Source organism: Ranitomeya variabilis, chromosome 5, assembly GCF_051348905.1.
Source record: "Ranitomeya variabilis isolate aRanVar5 chromosome 5, aRanVar5.hap1, whole genome shotgun sequence".
NCBI lineage: Eukaryota > Metazoa > Chordata > Amphibia > Anura > Dendrobatidae > Ranitomeya > Ranitomeya variabilis.
The window spans coordinates 47,145,659-47,172,887 of NC_135236.1; the positions used below are offsets into that span (position 1 = coordinate 47,145,659).

A 27,229-nucleotide genomic window follows, 5' to 3' on the forward strand; every position below is an offset into this window, starting at 1 on the left:
TATGATTTTTTTTTACCTAACTCCTTATGAATCCAGCAACACAACCATAAAAAATTGGATTCAGTAGATCAATTCTAAACAAATTGAATTCTCAATGAGTTCTCAATATATTTCAAGTTGCACTTATTTATTAGAAAGTCATTTGTAACGTAAAAGTGCATCGCAAAAATGAATGAGGACAGCTGATAAAATTTGGTCTCCTCTTTCTCGAAGAGCTATAAAAAAGCCCAGGTGCTACATATTCATATACTCCACCATCACTGAACCATCTGCCGAAAAGGAAAAGATCATAAGCTGGATCCTTGGTTATTATGGTGGAGTGATGAGTTTATTGACCAGAATTAGACTTTATGTTTCTGTATTTTTCCCAAGTTCACATTAACAATATTAACAAATTATGTTACTTACCTGGTACAAATTTCCATGGAAACTGTGGACTTGGCCTCTCCAGGTCTCTTAACTGTGTGCAAAATTGTGGCATAAATTACATTTCACATTATTTCACTAAATATTGATAATTCTTAATATCATACATAATAGCGGTCAGTTTAGTTTAAAAAAAATACACTGTCTATTGTTCCCAATTTCCATTTTGCTACTGGAAAGAGCAGATAGTGAAAGACAATTTCAGGTCCTATTGGTCAATGTAAAGATTTAAAGATTTTTTACTTTGATATTGAAAATGCAACTAGATAAATAATTAGAATTAAGAGAAAAATGTGATTTAACCCCTCCCGCATTAGTACATTAATTAACATCCTTGGCAAAGGTCCAAAAATGCAGACATGCGGTAGATAGCAGCAAGCTAAAATCACACAATGACATTTTTGAGGAGTATCAATGGGTTATCATGACAAACAGGGGCTTGCTAAAGATTTAAAAAATATAAAATAATTAAAAATATAAAAATTCAAATACCCTGTTTTTTAAATAAACATATTTAGTATCACTATCACCATCTAATAACAGTCATCGTATAAAAATTTAAAAACCAATAAACCCACATAATAAACACTGTAAGGAAAAAAAAAAATAGAAGCTCCAGAAATATAGATTTTTTTGTTTTGCAAAATTCAGATTTTACATGTCTGGTATCGCCAAAGTCACACTGATCTGTACAATTAAATTCTCAGGTCATTTTTAAAACATAATGAACATGATTAAAACAATGCACAAAAAAACTGTTGCAGAATTGCATTATTTTCACCATTTCATCCAACTTACTGTGGATTTTTTCCCTGTTTTTCAGTACATTCTATGACTAAATGAATGGAGTCATTCAAAACTGCAACTTATCCCTCAAAAAAGTACCAGTATCAGTACCATTAATTATGTCTTCTCCATCTTTGCAGCATAGCTTGTAATTGTCAAATCTAGAGATGAGAGAATGTATGTGCGTGGAATTCTGCTCAAATTTAAAAAAAAAATCAGCAGTCTGGAAAATACGGATTTTCGGAAATTTTCTGTGTGCGAATTCAGCATATTGGTGGCATCTGTCATCATGATTGAGGAAATTCAATTCACGGAATATAACTTTGCTCAGAATCGAATTTCCCAGAAAAATCTGCGTGGTTTGGCAAATTGTTTGTAACTGTAACTTGCTGTAAAAAGTTGAGATTAATATGTTTTAAAAATCCCAGAGCTCCCTGATTCTGACACTATTTTTCTTTTTTTAACTGTGTTGCACCATTGCAGAGATATATTTATAATTGTTGCTTTTGGAGTGCTATGTGAGAAATCTCTGTTTGCAGCCCTGGGTATATCTTCAGAAACTTTTCTCAGGCGTGTGTGGTGGTATAGGGGGGTATTCTTTCACTTCTTCCTTCCAGATGTTGCCAGTCATAGCTCTGCAGTGTTTGAGACTAATAACCTGTTAGAAAAGCTGCCAAGCAGCATTTGGCAGGCTCAGGGAGGGAAGAGTGGAAGCACATACCGCCAGAGAAGGCTCTGAAGAAATGCCATGTTGGATTGCAAGAAGAGATTTCACATACTACGCTCCAAAATCAACAAATATAAATAACTCTGCATGGACTCACGCAGCACAAAAAGGAAAAGATAGTCAGTATCAATGGAGATCAGGGCTTTGTTTCAAGGTACGTAACTCAATTTTTGAGCAACTGACAGGACCTATTTAAGAGGAGAATAATACGAATAATAGGATAACAGTAATCTTACCATCAGGTTCTTCCTTAATTGTCACTGATAGATCAAAATTGTTGCATTTCTTCTCTTTCTCTGTCTCAAGAGCATGGTAAACTGATAATACCTAGAGGTCACATGGAATTTTATGAAAATTAATTATAATCAAAAGAATATAAAAAAAGTATGTAAATTATAGTAATATTAATCATGATGTTGTAAAGAGTCAATTTTCATTAGTTTCTGTAGGCTATCTAAATATCCTGTCGGGAATCAGTGAAAAGACCTCTAAACACAGTAGACTATGGTTGGGTGAGCTCACCACTATTGGTAGAATCAAATGACATTTTAATATGTATAAGGGGTCTCCAGGCTCTCCATCGACAATGTTGGGGGAGATAAGGGTCAGGAAGCTTGAATTTTAATGCCTGACATATTAGGTACTCGGGAGATGAGCCGCTCCTACAGTTCTGTGGCCGTTGCTTTCTCCATTCTCCCCTTGTAGATATCAAGAGATAGCTAATGGGCTGAATAGGCTCTTGACTGCCCGGTATCCCATGTATATGGAGGCCCTTAATTTAAAGTGTACTGTCACTCTACTTCATAGTCAATGGCGAACATCATAGATGTCTAACTATACTTGAAAGCGAAGCAGACTATGGTGTCGTATACAAAGGGCCATTAAATAGAAATGTGAACAATTGGGTACATGTTTCTTTATGGTGGTTGAGTATGGTGCACTGATGCCTCGGCATCCATCCTGACTGTGCACACTGTTGACATATATGTCCTGAGTGTATACATATGACAATGTGGACACATAGTGTAGATTTAGCCTAGATTCCAATGTAAAGTAAAAGAAGAGAGTAAAGTAGTAAATTGGGGCCCTGACTGTGTGACCTCTCTATAGTACAAAACAATGGGTTATCTAAAAAGTATAACTTCTTGTAAGATCGGCATAATACACTTATTAACATTGAAATTTCAGCATCTAGAAGGAGTAGTCTTGGAATTATAGAAATCACAGGATGGATAGACATGTTAATGATATGCAAATGGGAAAAAATGGAAACCAAATTACCAAACATCTAGATTTATTTAGTATTGCGAATGATCGTCATCGATCGTTATCGAGATGTTGTTTCCATGTGTTTATCATTCGCATAGCAATAACAAGTCTACTAATCCTCTGACTTTCCTTCTTGCTATTTTACATTTAATATTGAGTAATTATTTTTTCCTTACCCTCAAAGTGCCTTGACCCTTCCCTTTTGCACTGACTACAAAGTCTCCAAGTTGACTTGTCTGCAAGGTAAAAGATTAAGTCATGAGAGTCCAGTTATGTTTTTCTTTTACTCAACACCAGTAGGCCTTCAGTTACTACTGACCCTTACCGTAGCTTTGGTTTCTTACCTGTTCTGATCGGGCCAACATGGCATTATTAAGATTAAGACGAATAGTTGTACTTTGGGATCTCCCGGGGAGCTTGAAAGAGACATCCATGTCCAAATCTTGAAAACTTGGTACATCTGTCTGATACTGAGCAAGAGCTTCGTACTGGAGCATAGTAGACTAAAATGCAAGAGTTAGAGAAAAATGTAGACATGGTCAATATACCACCCCTAATAACCAACTTATCGAAAGAAGTTTAATTAATCAGAAGTAGTTTTTATTTTATAATGCTTCTGGACTGTCAGACGATACTAGAAACCCCATAAAAAATAAATCAATCTACAGTCCTACTCCTGTTCATTGCTTGGTTAATGACCTGTGACAGTCATAGTTAATGCAGTTAGTTCCCGACTTAAGAACACCTGACTTAAATATGACTCATAGTTACGAATGTAAGATGTAAAAAAAGACTAATACTAACCTAATCACTCACTTCTCTGGCCACACTGCTACTCACCAGCTGGTCCACTTCTTTTTCACCATCATGGGCCACATCTCTGGCCTCTTCCCGATATACCATGATTTCCAGAACTCACAGGTCATTGCTCATCATAAGATCACGGCACATGTTTTGATATCAAGACCTTCTGATCTTACAACATGCCGTGATCCTTGAGATCTGAAGGCAGCTGGTAGTCCTTGAGTGACAAAGAGGCCAAAGATGCAGCATGAAATAGTTGAAAGGAGAGGACCGAACAAGAGGCAGCAAGCAGTGAGGCATCTGGAGAGTTCAGCAATGAGGTGAGTATTAGGGTTTTTTGTTTGTTTTTTCCTGGCCCTATTCCAACTTACATATAACCCTTGGAACTTGTTGCCATGAGAGGTGGTGAGTTCTCCTTCAATGGAAGTCTTCAAACAGAGGCTGGGCAGACATCTGTCTGAGATGGTTTAGTAAATCCTGCATTGAGCAGGGGGTTGGACACGATGACCCTGGAGGTCCCATCCAACTGTAGCATTTTATTCTATGATAAATTCGGGTTACAAACAAACCTGCAAAACCTATCAAGTGTGTAACTCGAAGACTGCCTGTAGTGCATCCCATCACTTCTTTCTACTTTATTACTCATGTGCTGCACCAGAGCATTGAGTTCCAGGTACAGGACAACTCACTGCCCTTAAAAATTAGACTTTGACTGGTAGACATTATAATTCTCAGTTTTAAGAGTATTATGACAATTTACATACATGTCTTTCCTTACTTTTACTCTTGGATCAAATTATCCAAAGATGTGTGCCTGAGGGTTTGACAAGTACTAAAATCAAGTAATAAAATAATAAAATGAAACATGATTTTGTGATATTCTGTCAAGAGATGTGTTAGGAGTCGAGTTTCCTCTGCTGCACAGGGGGAATCTCGATCCGTCTTTGCTGCGGTCTCCCATTCTCCTTCGGCCGCAGTGGAGCCTGCTCAGCGGAGACATTGGTCCCAGTGTCTCACTGAGTCTGATTCAGTGCAAAGGGTTTTTGCTGCCTCTCCAGGCTCTGCTATTGTACCCTGCACTGATCTATGGCGAACAGGCTTTTCTGGGACTAAGTCCTGCTTTGCACACACTGAGCATGCCCAGGGTAAGATCTCTCAGTGGAGATCAAGGGTCACATGTTCAGGTACTGCAGCCAAGTCTATTGGTCTTTCTAGGAAGGTCCTGTAGGTACGCAGATTCTGTAGCAATCTCTCATTGGTCCTCTTCTTTAAGGTCCTGTATGTGCTTCAGCTATTTAAGGCTCGCATGGCAGCACGGCCATGTGCTAGTATCTTCTAAAGTTACATGCTTTGCGCCACTGTGGTCATATGCGTGAATGTATTCAGGGACCCGGCTGAAATAAGCCCCTAGAATGCTGGCACCTCCGGCGAGGAGTGTTGTGTGCATGCATGACCACTGACTGCTCTCTTCTGGGTAGTTAGCCTGTGTCTCTGTGAGAGTTAACAGAGCACAGAGCTTTGCTTTCTCGGCCGCTCTGTGAAGCTAACAGAGCTGGTTAATACCGCCATATAGTGCCGCCATTTACTTAGCAGCAGGATATTTCCTGCACGGTGGATCCCGGGTTGCGAACGCACCAATCACGACAATAAATATATTCGGCGCGTTCCGAAAACCCTAACAAGATGTTTATGTCCAGCCCATGAGCACCAATTAGCTGTGATGTTATGTAAAAGAATCTGTTAAGACTTATAAAACCTTAAAATGTACAGTACATGTCATTTCAGGTAACTTTTCAGAATAGGCTGTCCTGTGTGTGTACATGACAAAGAATACGAATTCTGATCTTTATTGTATCCTGAAGTTTTTGCAAGTTTTTGCTTCTTTAGACTCTATCTCTAGTTCTCAATTGTCTCTGAACTGGTGATTGGAGACAAGCTTCTATGTAACAGTGCAAGGAAACAAAGGGATTCTTGCTCTTATTTCTCTTTGCAGTAACATCCAGACAGAATAAGCAGCTGCATGGAAGAGATTTTACAGCAGTACTGGGCAGTGTAGATGGGAATCCCACTCTGGGAGAAAATAGATCTTTGTCAAGAAAGCTGCTGCAAGATATGTGTGTGTTTCCTTGCCCGTATATCATCCTCTTCATACCACCTACCACCACTCACTCTGCTGGCAGTAAATCTTGGTTTGACCAAAATAGGTACAAGCTGTTTTTTTCAGAATGGGTGATGAGTTCAGGAGACAGGGAGGAGAAATGGAAGTGGCTCATAATTGGAGAAATAAGAACATTTCTCTAGGAATATATATTATAAAGTTTGCATTTCTTGATTGTACTATTGATTGATACAAACATGTTTTGAAAGGACAGAGGCTATTTAACCAAAATTAAAAAAAGAGAAAGATGAACACATTTGCACCCACAGAATTTTACATTCCCATGGTTTGGCTATTACAGCCTAATCTGGTCACATATATCACAGCTCCACAATTACTGTCTTCTTTAAGCCCATGTTTGCTCAATTAATGGCCCGGTGAATGGTTCATACGAATTTATTATCTTTACACTACCTGTATAAACCCGAGGCCCTTGTTTCTCACATGTCCTAACACCCACCATCTGGTGATCCATGCACTCCAATATCATCTTTCCAACATCCCCCAATGTCCGACACCCTCAGATTTTCTTCACTCAGTACCAAGGCTTCCAGCACTGGCTAGACCACAGATGTTGTTGCATATGCTGTGCCATTATGTGTGATGTTGTGGTGGACATCGTGGTGTCATGTGTGACATCAAGGCATGTTGCAATGCCTAGAATTGTATCTAGTCAACCTCAGTAATCCTAACGCTGAGTAAAGAAGGATGAAAAGTGGATGATGCACCCCAGGGTATTCGGAAGAGCAAAGACAGGCAGCAATGGCAAGAGAGTATTACATTTTTTTTTTTTTTTTTGCAGCATATAGTAATTATGTTTGTGCTCTGCAGAGTAACCAGAGCAGAACAAGAAGCATTCAATTTTCATCAAATGACTTCAATATTAATCAAATGATCTGCCATTTTAGAGTGAATAGGTGAAATCCAATTTCAGCAGATTCGCTCATCTTGGGCAAATGTCTTTCCTGTATGTTGTCAAATTTTGGGCAATACCTTTCTTCTTTAGATTGTCATTTCTCTTGGGTAGGAATGTCTTCTGCAAATTATTAGTTCTTATGGGCAAGGACTTCTCTCTAAAACAGCATGTATTTAAGTACTTGGATAAAAATACAGTAATTAACCAGAGTCAGCATGGGTTTGTAGCAAATGAGTCAAGCCAGACTAATCTAATTTCCTTCTATGATGGAATCACTGACTGGGTGGATCAGGGAAACGCGGTAGATATAGTATATCTAGACTTCAGAAAAGCATGTGATAAAGTATCTCATAATATCCTTATTGAAAAAAATGATCAAGTATTGGATTAACAAAGCTATGGTCTCAGTGTTTGCACTCAAAGAGTGGTCATAAATTCTAAGAGTAGTTGCACATCCAATTGGAAAAGTGTTTCAAGTGGGGTACTACAAGGCTCAGCCCTGGCCTCAGTGTTGCTCAACATTTTTAAAAAGATCTAGACAGGGGAACTGAAGGTAAACTAATCATATTTGTAGAAGATGCAAAGCTACGAGGGATAGCTAACACTATAGAAAATAGAGAAAGGATTCAGAAGGATCTAGATAAGCTTGAACAATGGGCAGCAACTAATAGAATGGTATTTAACAGGGAGAATTGCAAGAGTTTAAATCTGGGAAAGAAAAATGAAAATGACATCTATAGAATGGGAGGAATGCAACTAAGCAACAGCAAGTGTGTAAATGACTGGGGTATACTAATAGATCACAGACTGCACATGAGTAAAAAAAAACAGCTCTGGAATGTTTAAAGAGATGTATAGAGTCTAGATCACGTGAAGTAATTATCCCCCTCTACTCCTCCTTGGTCAGGCCTCATCTGGAATACTGTGTCCAGTTATTGGCACCACATTTTTAAAAAGACATGGAAAAACTGGAGCAATTTCAAAGAATAGCTACCAGGATGGAAACTATGTCATATGAGGAACGGTTAAAGGATCTGGGACTATTTAGCTTGCAAAAAAGGAGGATAAGAGGAGACTTAATAGCTGTCTACAAATATCTGAAGGGATTTCACAGTGTAGAGGGATCATCATTATTTTCATTTGCACATGGAAACAAGAAAAGCAATGGAATGAAACTTAAAGGGAGAAGAAACAGATTAGATATTAGAAATAACTTTTTGACATTGAGGGTGATCAATGAGTGGAAGAAACTGCCACGAGAAGTGGTGTCTTCAATGGAAGCCTTCAAGCAGAGGCTGGACAGACATCTGTCTGACATGGTTTAGTGAATCCTGCATTGAGCTGGGGGTTAGACATGATGACCCAGTATTTCCCTTACAGCTCAAACATTGTATTATTCTATAATTCATATTTTGGCCACATAATACAAAGATATGTAGTCTGATAATATTTTTTTTTGTGGGTGCCAGGTAGACAAGTCTAAACTATCTGTCAGAATCATGGCTCATGACTTCCTTCCTCATCAATTCTTTTAGTAAAACCATTATGATAGTCAAAGCCTAAGGTCGACAGTAGGTTCTTGCCTCTCCCCAAGAGGTTTTTCTCTCCTCCCAGTTCCTATGACATGTAACTTTGAGCCTAACATTAAGTTATTTTCACAACAAGTAAATCACATACCTGTGTTGACCCCCAAATTTCTCCATAGTATCTTTGTTCGGTTATCCATTTCACCAATGGTCTAGCTTTCTCAAATTCTTTCAACTTTAAAAGTGTGAGAAGTGCATAGGAGGTAGCTTCAAGGGATAAAAAGCGTGACCCTGGTTCATCCCAGTGAGTATTAGCTAGAAGAAAATAACAAAACAAAATAACTGTTAAAAAAAACCCTACCATTACTCACATTGGTTATATAAGCCACTAAAAATACAATTACATATTTAAAAAAAAAGTCCATTAGAAAAAAATTGAGATTACATTGGCTATAGAATTTTTTAAAAATATGATTTTTACGAAATGGAAACCTTATAAAAATGATTGGTGAACAAGTACTGATACTTTACCTGTAGATGCAGACATTAGTATATTGATGTCCTTGAGCTTGTCAGCCTTAGCCAGTGCATAGGAAGTAATGGCTACAGAGTAGGGTTTCTTCAGAGATTGATAATGCTCGTTTAAGTATTGTATGGCTTTGTCGATGCTTCCAGGTAGATTCTGTATATAATAAGTGAAGTTGTTAAATGTATGAATATGCAATTTATGTATATAATATATAGTAAAAGAAAAAATTGTATTTGTTCTAGATGCTGCGAGTTGCTCATGGGCGTGCTCTCATTTAACGGCATACTATTTGGTTAGGACCGGTGATACAAATAATACAAATCCATGGTTATTACGATTTTAAAGGTTATTGTGGGCGATAAGTAATAAATCAGCATTAAAATACAGATTGAACCTTTTCTTTGCCATGCACATTCCCTCTCAATAATATTGATATATTATCAGCTGTGATACCTGCAAAAGGGAGTGCTACTAGGTACCAACCACGCAGGTTGCCCAAACTTTTACATATGCCCATTTTCCTTTTATGTAATGCTTTTGTTGCTGAAACACAGATGTTTACAGTAATTGTTTTTTTGGGTGCCATGAACTCTAGTAATAAAATCTTCTGTATCCCATAAAAACTGTTACCATGATTTTTACAGTTGACTGCTGGACACAAAATTTCTTTGGAGTTGATGACCCTTTGTGCTTCAGTTGCATGGACTCTTGTTTAGTCTCAGGATCATGGTGGTAGACCTATGTTTCATCACTCAGAATAATTTGAAAATTGAAATCTTTTTGATTTTCTCTAAGAATCTTTAAATTCTCTTAAAACTGCTGCCGCTTTAGGCACCAACATTTTTGCCAATTTACCTTTGAAATCATCCAAACATTATGAATGATGCTGGAAACTGGGCCAATTGAGAAGCCTATTTTATGAGCTATACCACTGACTTTGACCTGACAATTTTCCAAAATCGTGGGCTCCAATTACTGCCCGTTTCCTCTGAAGATTCGACAGCTGGTCCATGTCACAATAATGTGAATATGCCATGTTTGAGTATCTACCTAACTTTACAAGACACACGCTGCAGGCTATTCTGACTCCCTCTTCTCTCTCTCTGCCTGCTGCTTTTATGTGTGTAATTCAATACCCTCACTAGAATCACTGGAGTTTTATGGCTTAGCTGCAAACTACTCATTCCCTCCTCCCATCTAATACCAGCCAAAACTGGTGTGGAAGCCCTGAGTTTATTTGTTCTATTAAAGTTATATATAGCGGCACCGATTTGGGCTAGAGAGATAAGAATTATATATTCCAGATGTCCATCGGTAGATTTAGCACACACTGAAAGCGATTGCAGCTAAACGTAACGAGTGCAACGTGCGGATTTCTCAGGAAGCAGTTCAGGAAATTACTTCAGGTTTACGCTTAAAAGAATCCTCATGATGTGGGGCACATTCTGATCATTGTGTATGTCATATGCAAAATTCCTACTGCGAGCTAGGCATAAAAAATAGTTTTCATATAATAAGTAAAGGGGAGGTGTCAGCCTCTAAGTGATGTCACCACAGGGGGAGTGCCTGGGTTTTGGTCTAGAATAACTTAGTGGGACCAGCATTCTGGGAGTGTCTTTGTGTCCTTGCTGCTGATACAGATATGCTATGCATCTAGATGTTTTTATCCTCCTAAGCCTATGGCCAGCCATGATAATATAAAATAATCTGAACGCTATGTCAGTGTTTCTTCAATTTTAATCCTTCTTTTGTTTGTAATTGTAATGTACACATGATTTTGTCTTCTTTATAATATCTTTTTAATACTTTGTAAACACTGCCTACCTTTTTTGGGAGTAAAATATACAATTTACTAGATTGTCTCTTGCTGCTTTATACGAAATGTCACGTCCTCTGAAGTGAATTATGCTACCGATTTGAGTTGGCTCCGGATCTGTTAATCCTTAGGAAATCGAAGCTGGTGGCAGCGACTTTGTCCTGTGCGTTTGGGAAGCATTGTTCCTGCCTGTGTGGGAGTAGTTACATTGCCCTCGCTGCAGCATGCCCAATTGCCAATACATAGCAGGCAGCCTTTCTGGCGACTAACTATCCTAGGTGCAGTACCTAGTCTGACCTGCGGGTAAGGGGGGCACCAGAGAGCTGCAAGTTCAACACCAGAACTGGGAAGTAGGATATAGATAAATCCCTTACAGAAGGAAACAGGGGCAACCAAACAACCCCAGTTCGTGAAAAATTGGTGTGAGTAGTGGGGGCGAAAGAGGTATCTTCCCCGGGATCCCTGACATATTGCTGGGATTCGTGACACATTGTTGGCAGCACAGTGTGAACCGTGACATATTGGTGGCAGAGTGGTGGGATAATAGAGCATTGGGGATCTGGTTTGAGCAATCATTCCTCTTACTAAAAACTTGCACAGTTCGGGAGAGGACTCTGCCCAAATAAGTTTGGAGAACAAGATCAGTGTTTACTAGTCCTGAGACAAGTGTGTACACTTGTGATTATCCCCTCCCTTTCTCTTTGTTTTTCTATCCTATCTTTTATTTAGCAATGTTGGCCGCAAAAGGAGAAGGCTGGTATAAGCAGCATGACAAGGACACTCTTATTGCCCTTTATGGGTTGATGCAGATTGACGCCACGGGCAAAATCAAGGCTCAAATGGTCACGAAACTGGTGCAATTTGAAGCAGACCAAGCCCGGTCTCAGAGCCCAGTGGCCGCACAAGCCAGCACAAGCGAAAATGGTGCTGCAGCATTGGTCCAAACACTGAATGCCAGCCCTACTTGCAATCAGGGTGGATTGGACCCCAACCTGCAGGTGGCCTTAGAACAACTCGCCGCCGGTGACCTTGATGGACATCTACAGCTGATCCAGCAATACCAGGAGAGAGCCGAGCAGCAAGTGGAGCGGAGTACCAGCTGCAGATAGTCCGACTCCAGGTGCAGAATTCGTCCCAGTCCAGGGGCGAGCCCAAGAGCGTTCAGACCCCTAAACCAGGGCCAGAGCACTTTCCTTTGATGGAAAAGGATGGGGACTTGGACACTTTTCTGTGGGACTTTGAGAAAGCCTGCATACAGTACGGGCTAACAAAAAAAGAAATCAGATTGCCGCTCCAGCTGCTAGTGAATACTACCATACACCTGTGTGTCAGATAGCCAGCGTATATGCCATTTGCAGAAATCAGGTGCCACCACAGGAAATAAAGTCCATAGAGTTACCAAATCATAGAAAAAGAGAGAGTGGGCACTCAGCATCTGCTAATATTCAGTCTTTATTATGACCACATCTCAATTGCAGGAACAGCAGGGAGAAACGTGATGTTACAAGACGACGGCCGTTTTGCGCTTCCGCGCTTCCACGGGTCTTGATGCAGGTAGTGAGTGGGTGGACTCCATATAGCGGAAATCCCTGCTAGGTTACCACCCCTTCACCTGCATCATCACAATACCTACTGATCCAATTAAAACATAAAATTGTGAAAAACAAATTGAGAATGAGTGCTCCATATCAAAAACAGAATTATTCAATATGAAACCATGGAACAAACAACACCTTATGTTGCGAAACATCCCTGTTTGTTACAAGTATACAGACATATCAAGCCTCTCGTTTAACCCCATGGGTCCCGTGGCATTAACCTTTATAATCCACCTCCCCTCTCTCCTTAAAAGTAGTCTGTTATGATCCCCTCCTCATTCAGGTAAAGCCACCCGTTCCAAACCAGCAAATCTTAATACTGACGCATCCCCTCCATGGTGTGAACATATGCGCGATATTAATCGGGGAACACCCCTGCCAGCACTGATCGAATTGAAGTGCTCTCTGAACCTAACGAACAGCGGTCTAATAGTTTTCCCGATGTAATAAAACCCACAAGGGCAGAACAACGCAAGTACCGTTTGCGTGATCCTGCAAGAAATAAATTGTCTCACTTTATGGGTAACTGGACCTATTTTTATTAATTTATCGATCAGGTGGTACCCACAAAAATTACAGTGGCCGCACTTATCATTACCCTGGGGAGACCCCTCTTGGAGCCAGGTGGATTCGGCAATAAGAGCAGCTGTTAGGAAGAACTGGCATTTACTAGAAAAAGATCCTGCCTTAACAGAATTCACCAGTAAGGGTCCCCTGTTTGCGTGCAATCGGGGAAAAAAATCTAAAAGATATTCTGGTTCATAATAATATCGCCTCAACTCGATCCACCTGGCTCCAAGAGGGGTCTCCCCAGGGTAATTATAAGTGCGGCCACTGTAATTTTTGTGGGTACCACCTGATCGATAAATTAATAAAAATAGGTCCAGTTACCCATAAAGTGAGACAATTTATTTCTTGCAGGACCACGCATACGATATATGCGTTTTTCTGTCCTTGTGGGTTTTATTACATCGGGAAAACTATTAGACCGCTGTTCGTTAGGTTCAGAGAGCACTTCAATTCGATCAGTACTGGTAGGGGTGTTCCCTGATTAATATCGCACATATGTTCACACCATGGAGGGGATGCCTCAGTATTAAGATTTGCTGCTTTGGAACGGGTGGCTTTACCTGAACGAGGAGGGGACCATAACAGACTACTTTTAAGGAGAGAGGGGAGGTGGATTATGAAGGTTAATGCCACGGGACCCATGGGGTTAAACGAGAGGCTTGATATGTCTGTATATTTGTAACAAACAGGGATGTTTCGCAACATAAGGTGTTGTTTGTTCCATGGTTTCATATTGAATAATTCTGTTTTTGATATTGAGCACTCATTCTCAATTTGTTTTTCACAATTTTATGTTTTAATTGGATCAGTGGATATTGTGATGATGCAGGTGAAGGGGTGGTATCCTAGCAGGGATTTCCGCTATATGGAGTCCACCCACTCACTACCTGCATCAAGACCCGTGAAAGCGCGGAAGTGCGAAACGGCCGTCTTGTAACATCACGTTTCTCCCTGCTGTTCCTGCAATTGAGATGAGGTCATAATAAAGACTGAATATTAGCAGATGGTGAGTGCCCACTCTCTCTTTTTCTACGATACAGTACGGGCTGCCTGGGGACCAATGGGCCTGATACCTGACCCCAGGGCTAAAAGGTAAAGCTCTGGAGGCATTTGCTGCTCTCCCTCAAGAACAAGATGGTGACTATGAGGCCATCAAGCAGGCACTGATAGCCAAGTACCAGCTTACACCTGAGGTTTACCGCAAAAAGTTCTAGAACCTCCAACGTGGCCCACACGACAGTTACAGCGATGTCGTGCATGGACTCGGGACCCACTTTCACCAGTGGATCCAAGGACTGTCAGTGACCACCTTTGCATAGCTGCGGGACCTGATGATCAAAGACCAGTTCTTACATCTTTTCCCAGCTGAGGTGCAACAGTTCGTGATGGACAGAGAGCCCAAAGACGTGACTAAAGCAGCGCAGATTGCCGATGCCTATGAGGCCAACTGTAGATCTTAAGGGTGAAAGCTAGTCACCACCAGATGGAGAGTGGGTAAGCCTGCAAACAACATCAGTATGTCTGACAGCCAACACAACAGAGGCCCTGTCCTCATTGCCAACAGCATCAGACCTACCACCGACCCTCGCCAGTGTTTTTCCTGCAAGCAGACAGATCACATCAGTGCCCTGTGTCCAGAGAAGCAGAGGAACCCCACAGCCAAGGCCCCAGGGCCTAATGCATCATTCTATTGGTTGGTGGGGCGGTTGGGACGTGTGTGACAACGTGCAGCCTGTCACTGTGGGGGGCCATGTCGCTACAGGCCTCAAGGACACTGGGGCTGGATGGACCCTCATCCGACCCGAACTGGTGGCCCCGAAGAGATCATTCCAGGGAAAACCCTGACTGTCACCGGGATTGGGGGCATCCGCTGTCCCCTGCCAATGGCCCGGGTGTATATAGATTGGGGTGCCGGGAGCGGGGTGAAGGAAGTGGGGCTGTCTGATAACTTACCCACTGATGTTTTATTGGGGACTGATTTGAAGAGGATGGTTGCATACTATGTCCCTGACTCCCCTCCCGGATCAAATGCTGATAATGATGGGAAATTGCATGTGTTACCTGCCGATTAATGATGTATCTGATAATAATTTTTCTGAAAATGCCGAGGATAATACTGATGATGGGGATGATGAAAATATGCATGTTTTACCTGATAATCATTTGTTTCCAAGGAATTATGTGTTCACAGGTGCAGGAGTGCCCAACCATGTCACTCTGTGGGGTGGGATGGCTTAGGAACCCCTAACAGGAGCAACCGATGGTGCTCAGGGAAATGGGGAGATGCATGGGAACTGTAAGGAAGGTGATGCCGTGCAACTGATAAGTGCCACAGAGGAAGGTAACTGCCTCATAAGTACCACTGCTCCTGGAATGTTGGGGTGAATGGAGAGGTAGTACCCATAGAAGCGCCGGCTGATGAGTCTGTGGAAATCCCCAGGGGGACAGCCTATGTAGCTGCTGTCACCCACAGTCAGAGTGCCTGGAACGCAGACAACATTCTGCCTTCTGGTCCCTCCTCAGTCACAGGCGTGACTGAACCAGAGATGGACCCAGAGCAGGTCCCAGAGGGTTCTCGTGGGGAAGGGAACCTGACGTCGCTTCTGGCTGCCACTAGCCAGGAGTTCCAGGCCACTCTGCACTCTGATGTGAGCCTAGCGAATATGAGACACCTTGCCGAGACACCCACCTCCGTGACTGATAAGGAGAGGGTGTTCTGGGTACAAGGGAGGTTGTACTGGTAGACAGTACCCAGAAAATCGCAAAAGGACTGGTTGAGGAAAAAACAGCTGGTCATCCCGCATCAATTCAGGGGTGAGTTGTTGTTTATTGCACATGAGATCCCGCTCGCTGGACACTTGGGGATCAGCAAAACTAAGGCCTGGCTGTCTCAACACTTCTATTGGCCCAAGATGGGGACAGATGTGACAAACTACTGCCACTCCTGTATCACCTGTCAAAGTGTGGGGAAGGTGGGGCCTGCTCTTAAGGCTCCCCTGATCCCTTTGCCAGTGATAGAGGAGCCTTTCCAGAGGATCGCGGTGGATATTGTGGGCCCGCTGGCCATCCCCAGCAGCTCTGGAAAGCAATATGTCCTCCCTGTGGTAGACTACACTACCGGGTACCCAGTGGCAGTGGCTGGGTCCTTAACTAGGGCAGATAAGGTGGCAGATGCACTGTTTGCTGTCTTTTCATGGGTAGGATTTCCCAGGGAGAGAGATGCTTACCTATCAAGGGACCCAATTCATGTCTCGCCTAATGGAGGCTCTCTGTAAGAAAATGCAGGTGAAGCACCTGGTATCGAGTGCGTATCATCCACAGACCAATAGCTTGTGTGAGCGCTTCAATGGTACCCTCAAACAGATGCTACGCATGCTGGATGAGACCCAACGAAGCAACTGAGAGCAGTACTTCCCACACCTGCTATTCGTTTACCGAGAGGTTCCGCAGGCCTCTACAGGGTTCTACCCCTTCGAGCTCCTGTACGGCAGGTGAGTCCGGGGACCCCTTGGATTGGTAAGGGAATCCTGGGAAGAGGAGCCGAACCCTTCTGAAGTGTCCATAGTGGAGTATGTCATGAGTAGTGTTGAGCGATACCTTCCGATATTTGAAAGTATCGGTATCGGATTGGATCGGCCGATACCGGCAAATTATCGGATCTTGCCGATACCGATACCCGATACCAATACAAGTCAATGGGACACAAATATCGGAAGGTATCCTGGATGGTTCCCAGGGTCTGAAGGAGAGGAAACTCTCCTTCAGGCCCTGGGATCCATATTCATGTAAAAAATAAAGAATAAAAATAAAAAATATGGATATACTCACCCTCGGACAGCCCCTGGACCTTAGCGATGTAACCGGCAGCCTCCGTTCCTAAGAATGCAGAATGAAGGACCTTCGATGACGTCACGGCTTGTGATTGGTTGCGTGACCGCTCATGTGACCGCTCACACGATCAATCACAAGCTACGACATCATCGCAGGTCCTACACTCACTGCATTCTTAGGAACAGAGGCTGCCGGTTACATCGCTAAGGTCCAGGGTCCGCCGGAGGGGTGAGTATATCCATATTTTTTATTTTTATTCTTTACATGAATATGGATCCCAGGGCCTGAAGGAGAGTCTCCTCTCCTCCAGACCCTGGGAACCATACACTGGGAACTTCCGATTCCGATTTCCGATATCACAAAAATATCGGAACTCGGTATCGGAATTCCGATACAGCAAATATTGGCCGATACTTGCGGTATCGGAATGCTCAACACTAGTCATGAGCTTCCATGACAAAATGCAGACCTTGACGCAGTTGGAGCATGACAACATGATGTAGGCTCAGGCTGATCAGAACCACTAGTACGACCAGAATGCCCAGGAGCAGACCTACCAGGTGGGTAAAAAGGTGTGGGTGCTGGTCCCCGTATCAAAGGATAAGCTTCAGGCAGCCTGGGAAGGCCCGTATGTTGTCCACCAACAGCTCAACCCAGTCACCTATGTGTTCACGCTTGACCACAAATGGGGTAGGCGAAAGGCCTTTCATCTCAACATGATGAAGGCTCATCACGAATGTGAACCTTATGTCCTACTGGTCTCCAGCCTGCCCAAAGATGGGGAGGAAGACCCCCTCCTGGATATGCTGGCCCAAGCCAAGGCCGCTGGGTCCATCGAGGACGTGGAGGTAAGCGCCTTGTTAACCGAACCCCAGCATTCACAGCTGTGGTCCACGCTGGAACCCTTCCAGGCCGTGGTCTCCAACTGACCGGGAAGGATTGGGTTGGCAGTCCACATGGTGGACACCAGGAATCATGCCCCACTACAGCGAACACCCTATCAGATTTCCAATGAGGTGCAGCTGGTTATGCGCCAGGAGATCGATGAGATGTTACAGCTGGGGGTGATTCAATGGTCAAAGAGCGCATGGGCCTCACCTGTAGTTCTCGTGCCAAAGAAGGATTGGACCACCTGCTTCTGCGTGGACTACAGGGGGCTCAACGCCATCACAGCCTCTGAAGTGCACCCAACGCTGTGCATCGAGGTGCTGCTTGAGCAGTTAGCTGGTGCAAAATATCTGACCATAATGGATCTGAGTTGAGGATATTGGCAGATTCCCCTGAGCCCCAAGGTGCAGGTGAAGTCCGCCATTATCACACCCTTTGGACTGTACGAGTCCATTGTCATGCCCTTCGGCATGAAAAAGGCCCCTGCCACTTTCCAGCGGATGGTCAATCACCTGTTTCAGGGACTGGAGAAGTACGCGGTGGTGTACTTGGATGACATTGCCATCTTCAGTTCCTTCCTGGGACGAACACCTGCAGCATCTTCAGGAGGTGCAGAATTCGCCAAGCTGGACTGACCATCAAGCCAGGAAAGTGCCAGATGGGCATGAGTGAGGTCCACTACCTGGACTACCAGTAGGTCCACTACCGGGTAGGCGGGGGCTCCATAAAACCAGAGCCTGGGAAAGTGGACATGATCGTGTTCTGGCCCACCCCAGGACCAAGAAACAGGTGATGTCCTTCCTGGGCACTGCAGGGTACTATAGGCGCTCCGTACAGACCTATAGTAGCCTGGAAAAACCCTTGACAGACCTCACCAGGAAGAAGCTACCCCACATAATAAATTGGACCAATGGCTGTGAGGGGGCTTTCCGGGTGTTGAAAACATCCCTGTGCAACGCTCCTGTGTGGAAAGCAGTTGACAGCAGTCAACCGTTCTAGATGCAGACCAACGCCAACAAGTTTGGCCTCGGTGCTGTGCTCAGCCAGGCCAACTCGGGGAACCACGAGCACCCCGTGTTGTACCTGAGCTGGAAGCTTCTGCCGAGAGAAGCGGCCTTTTCCACCATTGAGAATGAGTGCCTGGCCATAGTCTGGGCTCTGCAAAGTTTGCAACCCTACCTGTACGGTTGCACCTTCACTGTGGTGACAAACCACAACCCTCTGCGCTGGCTACAAGCCATGTGTGGGGCCAATGGAAGGTTGCTACACTGGAGCCTTGCCCTCCAGCAGTACAACTTTACAATCAAACACAAAATGGGCAGGGAGCACGGCAATGCAGACTGGTTGTACCGCCGGGGGAAACCTGCTGAGGTGTGCATGGAGGAGTACTGTGAGGTCCTGCCTCCGTAGCGTAGTCCAAAAGGGAGGTGTCATGATAATTTGAATATGCCATGTTTGAGTATCTACCTAACTTTACACAACACACATTGTGGGCTATTCCGACCCCCCTCTTCTCTCTCTCTGCCTGCTGCTTGAATGGGTGTAATTCAAAACCTTAACTAGAATCACTGGAGTTTTATGGCTTAGCTGCAAACTACTGATTCCCTCCTCCCATCTAATACCAGCCAAAACTGGTGTGGAAGCAATGAGTTCATTTGTTCTATTAAAGTTATATATAGCAGCACTGATTTGGGCTAGAGAGATAAGAATTATATATTCAGGATGGCCATCAGTCGATTTATCACTCACTGAAAACGATTGCAGCTAAACGCAACAAGTGCAAAGTGTGGATTTCTCAGTAAGCGGTTCAGGTAATTACTTCAGGTTTACACTTAAAAGAATGCTCATGATGTGGGGCACATTCTGATCATCATGTATTTCGTATGCGAGATTCCTACTGCGAGCTAGGCATAAAAAATAGTTTTCATATTCTAAGTAAAGGGGAGGTGTCAGCCTCTAAGTGACGTCACCACAGGGGGAGTGCCTGGGTTTTGGTCTAGAATAACTTAGTGAGACCAACATTCTGGGAGTGTCTTTGTGTCCAGAGTCTTGCTGCTGATACAGATGTGCTATGCATCTAGGTGTGTTTATCCTCATAAGCCTACGGTCAGCCATGATAATATGAAATGATCTGAACGTGTTTCTTCAATTTTAATCCTTCTTTTATTTGTAATTGTAATGTACACATGATTTTGTCTTCTTTATAATATCTTTTTAATACTTTGTAAACACTGCCTACATTTTTTTGGAGTAAAATATACAATATACTAGCTTGTCCCTTCCTGCTCTATACAAACGGTCACATCCTCTGACGTGAATTATGCTACCGATTTGGGTTGGCTCCGGATCCGTTAATCCTTAGGAAATCGGAGCTGGTGGCAATGACTTTGTCCTGTGCGTTTGGGAAGCATCGTTGCGATGGCGGCATTGATAGTAATTGTTCCCACCTGTGTGGGAGTAGTTACATACCTCTCGCTGTAGTATGCCCAATAGCCAGTACATAGCAGGCAGTCTTTCTGGCAACTAACTACCCTAGCTGCAGTACCTAGTCTGACCTGAGGGTAAGGGGGGTGCCAGAGAGCTGCAAGTTCAAAACCGGAACTGGGAAGTGGGATATAGATAAATCCCATTCAGAAGGTACCAGGGGCAACCAAACAACCCCTGTTTGTGACAAATTGGTGTGAGTAGTGGGGACGATAAAGGTATCTTCCCCGGGATCCCTGACATATTGCTGGGATTCATGACATATTGGTGGCAGCACGATGTGAACCGTGACAGTCTAGAACAGGGGTCATCTTCAATTGATAATGTACCCTATTTAAACTGCTTGGCCCAAAATTTTACTTGGTAATTGGAAGGTGCAACATCACCATGTACAGCAATCATCCTTAGCTCTATAACACTGACAGAGTTTACCTGGGTTGATAACTTATTGAACACCACTCATAGTTCACACAAGGTATGACTTTGAAAAAGTGTGGAAGAGGTGACTTTCTGATGGGAGAAAAATGAAAAAAACTTACACCAACTCGATCATTGCAGGAATGTGAACTTGCCAGTAGGGCAACAAGGACAAAGGATGTGAGACTAGAATCCAGCTCAGTAGCACCTTTTTTTATTCCACCCTATGTATAAGAAAACAGAATACCGTCACAAAATATTGTTTCAAAAACATTAACAATTGTTTCTTACGAAGCTCTGGATTTATTATCAACTACCTGCAGGCAAAAATTGTGTATCTCCAATGTGTCATATACCTTCATTCCCTAAAGTTTTAAAAATGTACAAATTGTCTCCCCACAGAATCAATGAGCCCTTTCGTGTGTGATGTCAGAAAATTCACTTAGCCAGTCTGCCATTCCTGTTGTACCTCCCTTTCCCATAAAACACTTAAATACAGAGAATCTGCAGCTTCATCTCCCTCCTTTCCTCTGTGTTCACACACTGTGGATTCAGTTAAGACATAGGCAGAGACTTTGCAATATTAGGGTGGGGAAAATAAAATGAACAGCAGATTTTAGAATCAACACACTTGTAATTGTTGTTGGGGTTGCTACGATTGAATACCATGAACTAACTAAATTAAAGACAAATGAGGATAATCCATACTCTCATTTATTAACCAATCCACTGATAATATCTGGGCTCCAGCTATGGGTTTCTTCAGCTGAATATCTAACAAACCCTTAGCATTTTTGATGTTTAAAATTAGTTCCAAGTGAATGTAGTCGTGCTTTTATTATGGCCCCAAAAGAGAAGGTTGACTCCCCCTACGAGGTTGTCCTTCTGGATTAAGAATGCTACTGGATTGTGAGTCTTGAGAAAAAAGTTCCAATATAATAACAATGCAATATTGTGAGATTTTCATACATACCACCATCTCCTGATGATAGACATGTGCGTCCTCTCTAAATTCCCCATCTGGATTTTGTTTATTTAAAATGAGCCACTTCACTGAGTCACAAATCAAATTTTTCTCAACATCAACAAGACTTGAAGCCAAGGAAAACATTTTGACGACATAAGCAGTGAGCCTAAAGGAAATATCATAATGACAAACAGAAAATAATAATAATGAGAACCACTACTTGGGCATCCTCTTCTCATTCTTCATGTTTGGCCCCGTTAACATAAAAACAACTATACTCGCCTCCGACTCTGGCACCTTTCCAGGGATGTTGGCACTCACGTTCCTGGGGCTCTTGCACCGTTGTTATGACATGTGAGCCCTGCACCCAGTCAGTGCCGGTATCACTTTCCCCGCCTTTGGACATATTGAACTTCAACAGGAAGTCAGTGTTGTTGCTGCTCTATGACTTCATCTTGATCTTCGATTTGTCCGAAGGTGGGGACAGTGACAACAGCGCTGATTAGGAATAGGGCTTACGTGTCACAACAACCACACATGAGCGTCGGGAACGCAAGTGCTGACACAACTGGAATGGGAATTGGGTATAGGTGTTTTTATTTTAACGGTGCCAAACATGAAGAGTGAGAAAGGGTTGTCCAAGTAGTGGACAACCCATTTAACAGATGGCACACTAAATTACAAGGTTAAAATAAAACTGGCAAAAACCATAGAATAATTTTACCATACCATGTGCTGGAAGGTGTGTTGATCCAGGCTCCATAAGAAGCATCTGGTTTTGCGAATGCCAATTGCTGAATTATACCTGTCAAAGAAGGCCACATAATGTTGAAAGCAAACCGAAAGCTGTGTAGAAGAAAAATAGTGCACAAGTGTCCAGGTACTCTCATGGATCTGAACACGTAGGACATAAATAATGTTTAACACCCGAAGGTCCATGTTTATATGATTACTAAATGGTCAGACAATTTTGGTAATGTCTCTGTGGTTCTTTGCTATCAATTTGTATGTACTTGCTGGGTAACTGTTTGATGCCTACACAAGAAAAATTTGTTCTGAAAGCACCTGTATATGGCCAAACTATATATATATATATATATATATATATATATATATATATATATATATATATATATATGTGTATATATATATATGTGTGTATATATATATATATATATATATATATATATATATATATATATAAAATAGACTTGGAGCAGTCTGTAGGCACTGTATTAGGAATCTGATCTCTAAAAGGGGAGCTATAATCAGAAAATAACCCTTTTTTCATATCACAAACATTATTTTAAAAAGATAGCGATCTGGCAAATCTTGGGCTTTTTAAAAAAAAACAATTCCTATACATTCAAGTTTCCAGCAAGGCTCCATATTATCAGAGGCAGGATTATAACGACAGGTAACATGTCTATACACAGCTGATAGCAGGATCCATCACTTACAACAGGTGATGTCACAGCTCACCTCCTCCCTTCACAATGACCTTTGCACAGGCTCTTTAGAAACTTCCAAACAAAAGGTAGGGTTAGGGTCTGAACATTGTGGCTAATGTACAAGTGTTGTTTCACAAACCAACAGGAAGTTGTGAACAGGAAGTGTGAAAATTGCAAAAATTCAAAATTTCATTTTTTTTATTTTTACCATAGACTATGATGTAGAAATCTTTTTAACACAAAAACTTGATGCAAACAATTGATTGTTTTCTGATAATAGCTTCCTTTTTAAAAGCCGTAACATGTATATAGAGCTATGCTGGCATGTACCGTAATATTGATGGCCCATCTTTACAATTATTCATTAATGTCTGATTTAACTGAGTAACTTTTGGCATCTCTACCTATGAGCTAACCAGGGTATGTTAACTCCTGACCTGAACATTTGCCTATCCATGACTCTAGTATTTGCCATATTCTATTCTTTCCAGGAATAACAATGTACATTTGGTACTAGTTGTGAATGGTTTCCCCAAAACCTGTGCTAATATTAGTATGAAAAAAATCTTTAAAAGTGGCCTCTGCCCAATGGGGGTGACCAAAATTATTGTTAAAATTTTAAAATGTACAAATATGTAAATGAACCTTATATTGTTCAATCGTATTTTCATTTTATGCTGAAAATCACAATGTGTTAAAATGTTGAATGTCCATGTATTTCTGTAATCTGGCAATGGATTTAGAATTTGTATTGTATTATAACTTTATTGTATTGTAATTAGTCATTTTAATTTTTATTTCATAAATCAATAGTACACAATACACATGAAAATTAGCAACTTTGAAATATATCTTACCAGAGAAATCTGTTTCTTTATCCACCAGGACTAATGTTTCATTTTCAAAAATCTCAATTTATGGATAAAATCAGTTTCAGTGAAGACAGATTTTTACATTCCTGAGATAGGAGAGGACAGTTGCTGCTCATAAGATTTTATATAGAGGGGAGGAGCTGTAAATTGAGAATTTTTATAATGATCAGTCCTGGCATTGTCCACTCTCGTTTCATCATCTTCATCCTGGGAGATGGCAGCAGATTTTTATAAAGAATGTCTCAGTAAATTTGTCCATTCATTCTTCTTTCAATTATATTACGTTTGCCAGTGCCATATCCTGTAAAAACAGCCCGCACACCATGATGCTCCCATCACCAAACTTCACTGTTGGTATGGTGTTTTGGGGGTGATGTTCAGTGCCTTTTATCTTCTAAACATGGTGTGTGTTATGACATCCAAAGAGTTCAATTTTGGTCTCTTCTGACCAGACTGTATTCTCCCAATATCTCACAGGCTTGTCTAAATGTTGTTGAGAAAACTTTAAACACACTGGAACATGTGTTTTGTTCAGTAAGGGAGTCTTGCATGGTGAGCGTGCATACAGGTAATAGAAGTGGTGTGGTGAGCGTGCATACAGGCCATGGAGGTTGTGTGGTGAGCCTGCATACAGTACATGGAGGTTGTGTTGTGAACTCACATACAGACCATGGAGGTTAAGTGCATTACCTACAGTTTTCTTGGAAACAATTGTACTTGCTGATTATAGGTCTTTCTGTAGCTCTCCACAGTTGGTCCTTGGCTCTTGGATAAATTGCTTCACTTTTCAGCCTGAAGTCTTACACGGAGCACCTAGTATTGGTCGGTTTATGGTGAAATTATGTTTTTTCCACTTCTGCATTATGGTCTCAGCAGTGCTCACTGGAACTTTCAGTAGTTTATAAATTCATCTGTAATCAATGCCATCACTATGTTTTGCAACAATAAGGTTGCAAAAGTCTTGAGACAGCTCAGTGGTTTTATCTATCATGAGATGTTTCCTTTGTGGCACCTTGGTAATGAGACATCTTTCTATAGGCCATCAGTTGAACAAACTGGAATTATTTTTCACTAAGTGGCAGGATTGCTTTCTAATTACTGATGGATTTCAACAGGTGTCAGGACTTTCCATGGCTTTTTGCATCTCTCTTTCTTTAGTTTTCAATACATTACCCTGTGTCATTTCTCATTGTTACACATAAGTTAACTTATGGACATCTATGGTTTGATTTCTTTGCCTGCGCCGATTGGATGGGCTGTTACCCACATCTGGTGAGAATGTCATGTCAATAGCGCCTTTAGAAATATATTTGTTTGGAAGATTGATGACATGTTCATTACTTATTTCACTACTATATATTACAAAGTTGTTAATTTTCATGTGTATTATTGATTTATGTAATAAAAATTATAATGACAGTTACTCTTTAAATAAGAGGTGCATACAAAAAAAGCTATACAATTTTTAGTAATACATCCATAACAAATTATTCAAAGATGAAACTAAAATAATAAACATCTCAATAAAATAACAGCTCCAGGATTTCAATTTGTCAGGTTGTTGTGGTTAGCAGAGGAGCTTAAAACAATTTCTCATAAGAGCCACGTCAATGTTAATGAGAGCATGAGCCCATATCGGCCTACATACATACATTGATACAAGAGATATAAGATGGAAGTCTCTAGACAGCTCTCATTGGTTTAGAATTTACATGAAGGTAGCTCTGTGACGACCTTCTGAATTTTTGATTCATAAAAATGTTTACTTTCACCTGATTATAGACTTGATCCTATATTCTATTAAAGAACTTTAAAAAATAGGAGAGTATCTTACCATTTTTGATAAACTGGATGGCCTGTTCCCTGCGCTGTACTCCTACTCTTTCCCATTGGTTGCTTAAATCCAAGAACTGTGTGGCTATCAGGGGACATGTCATAGTCATCATGTTTTGCTCTCCACATCCATGAGGGGCACTGATCAGGTGGTTCAGATTGATACCATCAATGGATTGCTCCACCATTTCACTAATTGGGTTTCCTGGATATTATAGACATGTAAGGCAATGAGATCAAACAAGAAACATAACCATAGAATCATAGAAGCATAGAATGTTAGAGTTGGAAGGGACCTCCAGTGTCATCGTGCAGGATTCACTAAACCATCTCAGACATGACCAGTGTGTCACAAATATTTTTATTTACTCTATATACCAAATAGTAGAGATACGTAGATCTTTTGAAATTCGAATTCACCGACTTTACCAAATTTTCCCCCAAAAAACAAATTTCTATTGAAAAATGTTGCACTTTTTTCAGTATTGGAAAGCTTGTAATTGCTGAAAAAAAATCATGTGAGGGAGAGACAGAGAACCTTGCTCAGAATAAGAGCTCCCACTCTACATGAGAGAGAGAAAGAGGACCTTGCTGTCGGTAAGAGCTTCCATTCTACAGAAGAGACTCTGGAGATGTAAAACAACTCTGCTGAACAATCTGTGCTCCACTGAAAACCGCTGATCAGTGATAGTCCAGGTACTCACCACACCTGTACAAAGTATTCTAAATCCAAAAGATGTCATAGCTGCAAGGCATTATGGACAGGTCCACATGGCCATGAGAAGTGACGTTAACCAGCTCTCTGATTATTCAGCATGTTTTTTCTTTTACAAACCGCAAATTGAATCTCAAAATTTTCAAATTCATGTGAAATCACGATTTTCAGGAAACTCGACTCACACTTGATCCTCCACTCATCTCTACCTATTATATATAATGAGTAGGACAGTTGGTCAGCACTCACCAAGAATGGTAACAATTGTCTCAACATTTGTGTTGGGAACAATATTTACGGGATCTACGGTTGTGATCCGTTCTTCCTGTACTCCACCTTCATAAAAAAAATTAGCAATTAGAAGAGATTCAAAGCGGTTTTAACCTTTAACAATAAATCTTAAAAAAACACAATATAGACATCAGAAACATTAATTCCATTGAAAAAAATGACCAATATATACAGTATGTGTATGAAATGATAACATCACCTAATACAACATACAAACCTCTTCCTTCTGGCTGCAAAACAACTGATTTTAGGGCCTGGGTCAGACGTCTTCCTTCTGGCTATAGATATAACAAGAAAGTAAATGGAAACTGAATAATCGCTTGCATATTAACAACCAAAACATGACGTGTGTATA

The 27,229-nt window shown here is 41.6% G+C and overlaps 1 protein-coding gene across 1 annotated transcript in view; it reads right to left on the reverse strand.

Annotated features, from left to right (window-relative positions):
* LOC143774325 (complement C3-like) overlaps window positions 1–27,229 on the reverse strand; it is a 101,858-nt gene that overhangs the window by 18,811 nt on the left and 55,818 nt on the right. Inside the window, exons 22-33 of the mRNA XM_077261789.1 lie at window positions 27,092–27,152; window positions 26,833–26,919; window positions 25,870–26,073; window positions 22,442–22,517; window positions 21,719–21,878; window positions 20,868–20,969; window positions 9,144–9,294; window positions 8,764–8,927; window positions 3,553–3,711; window positions 3,385–3,444; window positions 2,176–2,266; window positions 409–460 (exon numbers count right to left, since the gene is read on the reverse strand). Of these exons, the coding sequence (XP_077117904.1) occupies window positions 409–460; window positions 2,176–2,266; window positions 3,385–3,444; window positions 3,553–3,711; window positions 8,764–8,927; window positions 9,144–9,294; window positions 20,868–20,969; window positions 21,719–21,878; window positions 22,442–22,517; window positions 25,870–26,073; window positions 26,833–26,919; window positions 27,092–27,152 (1,367 nt within the window). The remainder of the gene's footprint in view (window positions 1–408; window positions 461–2,175; window positions 2,267–3,384; window positions 3,445–3,552; window positions 3,712–8,763; window positions 8,928–9,143; window positions 9,295–20,867; window positions 20,970–21,718; window positions 21,879–22,441; window positions 22,518–25,869; window positions 26,074–26,832; window positions 26,920–27,091; window positions 27,153–27,229) is intronic.